This window comes from Orycteropus afer, unplaced genomic scaffold (genome assembly GCF_000298275.1).
Source record: "Orycteropus afer afer isolate SDZICR_OR568_19922 unplaced genomic scaffold, OryAfe1.0 scaffold00033, whole genome shotgun sequence".
Classification (NCBI taxonomy): Eukaryota; Metazoa; Chordata; class Mammalia; order Tubulidentata; family Orycteropodidae; genus Orycteropus; species Orycteropus afer.
In genome coordinates, this window is record NW_006921620.1 from 13,043,673 (window position 1) to 13,054,147 (window position 10,475).

At 35.5% G+C, this 10,475-nt stretch overlaps 1 protein-coding gene across 1 annotated transcript in view; it reads left to right on the forward strand.

Annotated features, from left to right (window-relative positions):
- SNX7 (sorting nexin 7) overlaps window positions 1-8,827 on the forward strand; it is a 207,777-nt gene extending 198,950 nt beyond the window's left edge. Inside the window, exon 9 of the mRNA XM_007936086.2 lies at window positions 8,750-8,827. Within this exon, the coding sequence (XP_007934277.1) occupies window positions 8,750-8,827 (78 nt within the window). The remainder of the gene's footprint in view (window positions 1-8,749) is intronic.
- Window positions 8,828-10,475: the final 1,648 nt, after the last annotated feature.

Below are 10,475 nucleotides of genomic sequence, written 5' to 3' on the forward strand. Positions count from 1 at the left end.
AGGAGTGGCTGGTGGGTTTGAACCGCCAGCCATCTGGTTAGCAGGCAAGTGTCTTAGCCACTATGCTACCAGAGCTCCCACTGCAATACTAGTCAGCAATAAAAGAAATTAATATTAATATATTTAACTACATGAATGAATCTTTGCAAAAGAACCAGAAAAAAAAAGAATACATACTGTGTGGTTTGATTATATACTATCCAGAAAATGCAAACTAATATATAGTGACAGAAAGCAGAATAGTGATTCCCTGTGGGGTAACTAATATATAGTGACAGAAAGCAGAATAGTGATTCCCTGTGGGGTAAGGAACAAGGTAACTGACCTTGTTCTTTACCGAATTGTGTACATTTTAAGTAAGTGTATTTTTAGTACAGCAATTATGTAACTCAAAGCAGCAGCATTTAGAAATTTAATTAATAATAAAAAATAAAACACAGGCTGGAATTTCAGTTCCTTTCAAAATAGTTATGTGACACTGGAAAATTATTTAACCTTTCTAAACTGGGTTTCCATAGGTTGGATAGAACTAATGATATTATCTATATACAGAATTATCAAGAAGAATAAATGCATTCAAAGAGTTTAGCATGTGTCAAAAATCAAGTAAGGAGGATTACAATAAAGGGTTGTTGTTGCTGTTAGGTGTCCTCAACTCTGGCCCAATTCATAGCAACCCTCTGTACAACATAACAAAATATTGCCTCATCCTGTACCACCATCCCAATTCTTGCTATGCTTGAGCCCATCACTGCAACCACTGTGTCAGTCTAACTTGTTGAGGGTCTTCTTTCTATATTCTGGATTCAAGTGATTTACCAGATGTGTGCTTTACCAACATTTTCTTCCAGTCTGTGGTTTGTCTTACTATCCTTTAAAAGTGCCTTTCAAGGAACAAAATTTTTTAATTTTGATAAAGCTTTATTTGTTATTTTTTTCCTTTTTTAGATCATACATTTGGTGTCATATTTAAACATCTTAACCTAAGATCCCATAGAGGTTTTCTTGTATTTTCTTTTAGATACTTTATTTCAGGTTTTATGTTTAACTCCATCTTTCATGTTTTTGTATATGATATGAGGTGTTAACTAAAGATCATTTTTTTATATAGGCTTCTGTCTCATTTTTCTAGGACTGTTTGTTGAAAAAAACTATACTTTCTTCACTAAACTTCCTTTGCACTTTTTACAAAACTGTTGCCCATATATGTGGATATATTTCTAGACTCCCTCATGTGGTCTACACTCTACTCTTGAGTGTATATTTATAATAAAATTTGAAATCAGATAGTGTTAACCCTCATATTTTGTTCTTTTTCTGGTTCTTTTAGCTATTCTAGATCCTTTGCATTTCCATATGAATTTCAGAAATTATTTGTCAGTTTACACGAAAGTCTCCTCGGATTTTGAAAGGAATTGTATGAATCTAGGAAACAATTTGGCGAGAATAAAAATTTTAGCCATATTGAATCTTCCAACCTGTGAAAAGATACAGTATTTCTCCATTTATTTGTGTCTTCTTTAATTCATTTCAACAATATATTACAGCTTTAGGGTACAAGGTTAAACATCATTGTGTAAATTTATCCCTAAATATTTAGTTTTTTAATGCTCTTATAAATGGTACTATTTGGAATTTCAACCTCCAGTTGTTTACTGCTAGCATAAAAACAAAAGATTTTAGTATATTGATCTTCAGTCCTTCAAAGTTGCTAAGCACACGGATCATAGTTCTAGTAGCTTTTTTGTAGATCCCTTTGTATTTTCTACATACTCAATCATGTTTTCTGTGGATAGAAAGTTTTCCTTCATCCCTTATGCTTTTTATTCTTTTAATTGGCTTAGTGACCTATCTAGAACCTCTAGTACAAGGTTTCGTAGAAGTGTTGAAAATGGACATCCTCATTTTATTTCTGATCATCTAGTCTTTCAATGTTAATTGTGATGTTAGATGTGGATTTTTTGTAAATGATCTGTTCTTTTCCATTTCTAATTTCTTCAGAGTTTTTATGAAAAATTGACATTGAAATTTGACAAATCCTTTTTTCTTTTTTAATTTTATGTCTATTGAGATGATTATATGATAATTCTTTTTTTCATTTAATATGGTAATTACAGAGAGTAATATTTTTTGTTATTTGTGTGTGTGTTTGGGGGTAAAGCGAAGTCATGCCTGCAAACTCACTGAGTGTGTGTGTGTGTGTGTGTGTGTGTGTGATTTGGATGAAAATTACAGAGCAAATTAGTTTTCCATTTAACCATTTATACACAATTCCCACTTCCTCCCTGGGTTCCCCATTTCCATTCATCCTTCTTTCCTGACTCTTCCTGCCTTCTCAGCTTTGATTTTAGGCAAATGCTGCCTGTCTCGTCTCGTAGGGTTGATTATTCTGAGGACTGTGTTCCTCATGAATATAATTTTTCACTTTATAGGCCTGTCTGTGGTTTGGCTGCAGAGTGATCCACTGGGATGGGTTCAGTTCCAGGTTTGAAGGGTGGCTAAGGGCCACAGTCTTAGCCGTTCCACCAGCAGATAAGTAAGTCTGGTCTTTTTTATGATTTTGAATCTTGTTCTACATTTTTCTCCCATTCTGTCTAGGGTCTTCTGGGGTCCTAATCAAAGTAGCAGATAGTGGTAGGCAGGCACCATGTAGTTCTTCTGGTTTCAAGGTAGTGGAGGCTGTGGATCATATTGTCCATTAGACCTTTAGGCTAATTGTTTCTTTGAGTCTTTGATTTTCTTCACTCTTCTTTGCTCTAGACAGAGAGAGACCAATAGATGCATGTTAGTTGCCACCAGCTTTTAATACTCCGGTCACTACTCATTATAGTAGATGTAGAACATTGTCTTTCTGAACTATGCTATGCAGTTGACTGAGATATCCTTGAGACTGTGGTCCTAATCCCCAAGCCCAGTGACTCATTTCCACAAGGTATTTGGTTATGGCTAAGAAGTTTTCATAACTTTGCCCCCTGTTTGCTCTACTATATACAGAGATATAATTATAGCACATAGAAATACATATGCAGAAATATCCTCTGCCAAACCTGTATAGGGAGCTCTGGTGGCGTGATGCCTAAGACACTTGACTGCTAAGCAGAAAGCTGGCTCAAACCCACCAGCCACTCCTCCGAAGGAAGATTGGGCAATCTACTTCTGTAGTGATACTGCTTTGGAAACCCAAGGAGGGGTTGCTGTGAGTTGGATCCAACTCGATGGCAGTGAGTTTGGTTTTTTTTTTTTGGAAACCTATGTGTGGTTGTGGCTGTAGTCCTGTTCACTTGCCCATACCTGTTCAGCTTACATGTCTTCCTATGTGCCCACTTTTAAATTGTTTTGTTATTACTGATATTGCAGGATCATGTATGTGGATTTTTACCTTTGTTGTCTATAACTCTTGTGCACCTCTCAGTGTCTTCCTTTGCCTTAGTGATATTTTGCTGATCACCTTTGTATACTACCTTTCCCTTCACCCAAATTAGTAGTGTCAACTCCATGGCCGTGAGTTTGGTTTTGGTTTTATTGTCTAAGTAATGATTTTCTCTCTCCTTCCTTCCCATACATGGTAACCATCAAAGAATGTTTCTTTCTGTTTGTAAACCTTTCCTTAACTTTTTATAATCATGATCTCATACAACATTTGTCCTTTTGTGATTGATTTATTTCACTCAGCATAATAACCTCCAGGTTCATCCATATTACGAGGTGTTTTGTGGATTCTTCATTATTCTTTAACATTGCTTAGTATTCTATTGTATGTGAGTACCATAGTTTGTTTATCCCTTTATCCATCAACAGACACCTAAATTATTTCTGTCTCTTTGCTATTGTGAATAATGCTGCAGTGAACGTGGGTGTGCATATATCTCATAGAGTAATATTTGATTGTTAATCTAGTTTACATTCTTGGGATAAACACCATTTGGTGCTGATTGATACAGAATTCTTCCTATAGATGGCTGGATTTGATTGCTAATATTTCATTTAGAATTTTTGTATATACTTTTTTTTTTTCCATCCCTTATTTTGATATGTGCCTAATGCTACCATAATAGAATTAGTTGGAAAGTATCCCTACCTATTAAATTGTTTGGAAGAATTTATGTAGTAGTAGTATTATTTCTGTAATTTACCAGTCAGGTGATGTCGGCTTGAGGTTTTTATGGGAAGATATTTAACTACAAACTCTAATTAATAGGTCTAGGACTATTCAGATTATCAATTTCTTCTGGAGTGAATTTTGGTAATTTATGTTATTCATGAAATTTGTCCATTTCATCTAAGTTGTCAAACTTACAGGCATAAAGTTCATAATATTTATATTTTTCCTCTTCAGTAGAATCTGAAGTGATGTCACTTCTCTCATTTCTGATACTGGTAATTTACATTTTCTTCCTTTTTGATGATCAGTCTGACTAAAGGTTTATTGATTTTATTAATGTTCTGAAATATCCATTTTTTTAAATTCATTTTGCATTTATTAATTGGAATGGTGCCATAGGAAGAGCTATCCCTTCTTCCCCAGTTATCTGTTTATGTAACTGTTACTTACATTCATATGGAATCATGGGTGTTTATTTTGTAGGTTATAATCCGTTACTATTATTATTTATTGAACAGTACTTATTATGTTGCTCAAGTTGTCCCCAAGTTGGCCACTGAGCTTCTTCCACTTGGATCCTATGTCCTTTTTACATGCCACAGTCACCTTTATGAGCACCTCCTCATTTCTGGCACTGCAAGATATTCAAGGTTTCATCTTGCATGTTCCCTGCACCAGCCCCACAAGCAGCCACTTCTCTAAGGAGCACTGATTCCTTTTCGTTAGAGAAAGGTGTTTAGGAACCAAGATCTGGGTGTTGGGTGTGCTTGAGGTTGCTTGAAATACCCAGTTTTTTGTTTTAAAGATTTTTCTCTATTGTTTTTCTTCTATTTCATAGTTTTCTGCACTGACCTTTTCTGGGTCTTTTTGTTTTCCAGCTTACTTTATGTAATTTTTTTTTTTTTTTTTTCATTTTTAAGGTAGAAGTAACAGTCATTAATTTGTGACTTTGCTTCTTTTCTAATACAGACATTCAGTACTATAAATTCTATGTACTTTGTTGGTGGCATTCCATACATTTTGATATGTGGTGTTCTCATCTTCATTAATTAGAAGTACTAATTTTCATTTTGATTTCTTAATTGACCAGTGAGTTGATTTATAAGTGTCTTGTTTAGAAAGGAAGGTTGAGCAATCTACTTCCACAGTGATACCTCCTCAAAAACCCAAGGAGGGGTCACTATGCATTGGGGCCGACTCAGTGGCATATAACAACAGCATTTAGATTTCAAATGTTTGGGCATTTTCCCTATATCTTTCTGCTGCTGGTGTGGTGGTGGTGGTTGTTGTGTGTGGCCAAGTTAACTGCGACTTATAGTGGTCTGGCCCTATTGGATAGAGTAGAACTGCCCCATATGGTTTCCTAGGTGGAAGACTTAATGGTAGTATGGAACAGATTGCCAGGTCTTTTATCCTACAGAGCTCTTGGTGGGTTTGAACCACTGACCTTTATGTTAGCAGGCAAGCACTTAACCATTGCACTATGAGGGTTCCTTACCTTTCTCTTACTGATTTCTAATTTAATTCCGTGTATTCAGAGAACATACTTTATATGATTTAAATCAGTTTAAGTTTAGTGAGAAGTAATTATGGCCTTAAATATTTTGGTAAATGTTGTGTGTTGGAAAAATGTATATTCTCATTTCATTCTATAGATGTTAATTAGGACAAATTGATTGATGGTGTTCCAATTTTCTATATTATTGTTAATTTTCTGTCCACATGTTCTATAACTTCTTAAGAGAGGGATATTGAAATGGGCTATAATTATGAGCTTATGTTTCTCCTTGCATTTCCGTCAGTTTTTATTTCATGTATATTTAACCTCTCATTATATGTATATACATTTAGATTTTTTTTTCTTTTAGATTAATTGATCCATTTATCATTGTGAAATGCACCCCCCCCCATCTGGTAATTTTTCCTTTGAATCTACTTTTTCTGATGTTAATATTGGCAACCCAGCTTTCTTTTCATGTTTCCTGGTGTATATATACACGTGAATCGACTCGATGACAGTGAGTTTGGTTTGGTTTCATGTATGTGTATGTGTTTATATATGTATATCTATAGAGGGGAGGGAGGTAGAGAGAGAGAAAGATTTCCTTTTAATTTTAATATATTTGTGTTAAAATATTTAAAGTGCAATCCTTAGGAAAAGAATATAATTGGGTCTTGTTTTTAATTTAATATACGATTTCTGTCTTATAGTAAGGTGTTTAAGCTGTTCACATTTAAGTTGATTAGTTTTGGTTAGGTTAGAATCTGTTATCTTGTTACTTGTTTTCTATTTGTTCCCTCTATTTTTTTGCTCTTTCTCTCATTTTTGCCTTCTTTTGCATTTATAGTCAGTTTTACATAATTACATTTTTTTAATTTTTTATTGATCAATTGGGTGTTAACTCTTTTATTATTTATTGGTTACTTTAGGTTTATTGTATGCATCTTACACTTACATAGCCTACTTTCAAATAATATTATAATACTTCACTTATCATATGACATCTTATGATTATATCTTTCCATTCCTACCCTTTTGGTCTTTATGCTGTTTTTGTCATATACTTACTTACATAGAAGACCCCTCATAAGACATTATTATTATTGAGAGTCAATTATATTTTTAATAAATTTACATAAGAAAAACATTTTCTTTATCTCTACATGTAATTGGGGAGCTCTTGTATTGTAGTGTAGTAGGCCCTCGACTGGTAACCAGAAGGCTGGTGGTTCAAACCCACCAACTACTCCTCGGTAGGAAAGTTGGGCAATCTACTTCTGTTGTGATACCGCCTCAGAAACCAAAGGAGGGGTCGCTATGGGTCGGGTCCAACTTGACAACACATAACAACAACGTACATATAGTTACCATGTGTATTCCTTTGTGTATAGATCCATATTTACATCTTGTGTCATTTTTTGTAGTATATTCTACTGGTGATAAATTCTATAGCTTTTCTGTATTTGAAAATATCTTCTCTACTTCATTGATAGTGGATATTTTTGCTTGGTATAGAATTTTAGGTTGACAGTATTTTTTCTTTCACTACTTTAAAAATGTTGCTCTGTAGTCTTCTTTCTTCCCTTGTTTCATTATTTGTGCTTTTATAGTGTTTGAAAAATCTCTGATCTGCCAGTTAATAACTAGTTGTCAGATATGTGCATATTAAAACTGCAAAAGGATTAGAAAGAAAGAAATGTAGTAGTACTTTAACTATTTCAGGTACTATTTAGGAATACTAGTCCAGCTTGGAAGTATATTATATTAAAAAAAAACATAAAACAGTCTGTTCACATTTGGGAAAAAGCACATTTTCTTTCCTAATTAAGTGTAGCTTCTTAGGCTGATTCACGATTCCAGGAAATATGTTTAGAAGAATCCTAAATATTTGCAGAGTATTAAAATTATGCTGTGGATAAACTTCACATAGATAACTTAGACTAGTCTGTTGGGAAAAGCAGCCCTATGCAAAATCATGAAATAAGCCACATTTATGTTTATATGTCACTACCACCTTCGATCCCTTCTGATCTTTTTTCATTTCTTGTGGCATCTTAATGCCAAAACCTCACCACTGGATCCCAACAGACCATCATAACATAATAATTGCTAATTTTTTTTAGCTTTTACTTTGTGCCAAGCATTCTACATACAGATTTACTAATCAGATTTTATTAATCTGATTTTCATACTTGCCTAATAGTAAGTACTATCATTAGTCTAGTTTATAGCTGAAGAAACTAATAAAGATTCACCAAGTTTCCCAAATTCACATGACTTACATTTGATGGTGGTTGTTGTTGTTGTTGTTGTTATTTGCCATTGAGTCAGACCCAACTCACAGCAACCCCTCCTTGGGTTCCCGAGGCAGTATCACTACGGAAGTAGATTGCCCCATCTTCCTTCCGATGAGTGGCTGGTGGGTTTGAACTGCCAGCCTTCAGGTTAGCAGTCAAGCGCCTTAGGCACTATGCTACCAGAGCTCCTTGATGGAGTGGGATTAAAATCTGATCGAGGCTACACTTGTATCACTATTCCTCTTTCTAGATGCTTAGTGCCTAACTCCTCCAATCAAAACATCCTTCTTTTTCTCTGTAGAGTAGTGTTGTTTTTTCTTTTGGCAATGGGTAATAGTGTATTATTTAAAGCAACTAATGCTGAAGGCAGTGGTGGGTCAGTGGTAGAATTCTTGCCTTCCATGGAGGAGACCTGGGTTTGCTTCCCGGATAGTGTACCTCAAATACAGCCACCACTTGTCGGCTCAGTGGAGCCTGTGTGTTACTGTGATGCTGTAGGAAGACAGCCTTGATGATCTACTTCTGAAAATCAGCCATTGACAACCTTATGGAGCATAATAGTCCTTCGTATGAGTTGGATGCCAGCTCCACATCAGCTAACAACAGCAGCAGTCATTGCTAATCTTTTAACTGTTAATACAGTTTTCCCCTTATTTAACAATACCCACCACTGCCATAGCATCCCTCATTAAGAATTCAAATACGTACAAAATGACAAAGATTTTGGCAAGTGGATGGGAGAAAGTTGTACAGATTGCTAAATAAACAGATATGTCAGTATTTATTAGTTTTTTAAAAAATTGAAAATAACTCTTGTTGATCTTATTATGGTATGTTTCCATTTTTTAGTGCCTTGCTACATGGGAATCCTTCCTTACATCACAGACTGACCTCCAGTTAGAAGAAACCTCTGAAGACAAACCTTAATCCCAATGAGGACTTTCTTGTGATCTTTAGGAGACAGCATGTGTCAACCAAAGTTATTGGTTAGATGAGCTGTGTCTTCTATAAAATGGATAGAAAATATTTTACACTATCTGGAAAACCAACAACTTGAAAACTCAGGTATTCCAGGTCATTGACATTAATTTGAATATGTATATATATATAGATAGAAATATTTAGCTGAGTTTTAATTATGTTCTTAAATTTGTGTGCCAATAATCGTATACAGAAATTTTTTCCTTAAACATCTGTCTGTGGGACATGCCGTTTTAAATATGATGTAAAGACACAGTTTTAATAAAAGCTTTAATACAAAATGGCTAGCTATAGTTGTATTCTTTTTCTACCAGTACCTTAAGCCACTGAAGTAGATTCTAATATGAATTCAGCATTTATTAAAATGTATACAATATACAATATGTTCACTTTAACTGCATCAAAATTTTCTTTAAAATTTTACTTTGGGAGAAATATACTTGCAGACTTAAGCAGCAATGACCTCCATTACAACCTTCCCTGGCAGAGTTTTTCCATAGCTAATCTGCAAAGTGGAGTGACTGGTACAGAGAATTTTCCACACTCTCTTCTTGAGTCTTCCCTGACTCTTCCCTAACTATTCTGCAGAATGTAGCCACAAATCAAAGAAAAAGGGAGTCAGGACCAACTCAATGGCAGACTTCCAGTAAGATGGAGGAAGAGGCAGATAAGCAACTCAGACCCTCTTCACCAAAGAAAAGAAAAACCAATTGACAGAGATACAGAAGATAATCCTGGAACTCTGAGCTTTGAAAGGAACTATACAGAAGTGGATTAGGGACCAACTAGTGGAAAAACGTGAACGAAAACAGTGAGTACAGAGAAGGTTGGAGCTGCGGACTGTCAGCTACTCTGACGAGACCAACAGCCTGAATATTTCCAAATGGTGTTGGGATCTCAGAATTGACCTAAAGATCAGCCCCGCTTACCAAGGGCTGCAGGGACAACTGCTCTGGTGGCCTATGACTAGGAAGAGAAACAGCAAGGAGGGAGACAATCTGAGCTGTGGACTTTCTGCAGTCTGGAGGGTGCAGCCTTTTTGATTGTTTACACGTGGCAGCCATTTTGGATATTTAAAGTGACTGAGGGTGCAGCCATTTTGACGGTTTACAAGTGGCAACCATTTTGGACTTTAAAGTGACAGCATTCTCATTTGGATTCCAGGGACCTAAGAATAGGCTCTGTTTGCCAGGGTCGGCTGACAACAGGAAAGGAGACAGGTGGTGAGTGTATAAGGGCTGTCAACTAGTGAATAAAAGAGCACACCACAGTACCCTGCCTGTAGAGAAAATATACAAACGAAACAAAACAAAAATTGTGGGCAAGTCATTCCAACATATAATCATCAATTAAATATGAACACAAAAATGTCACAATGCCTCAGAGACAACAGGGCATCACACTCCACACAAAAAGCAAGATAAAGCAGGAGAAACAAGGGACCAGGAGACAAACCCAAAACACATCCCTGAGGAATATGCAGCATTGGAACTCCCTGATAAGGAATTCAAAAGAATTACATTTAGGTATCTTAAAAGGATTGAAAGACAGACCAAGGAAAACACAGAAAAAACCCTAGAAGAATTTTGGAAGA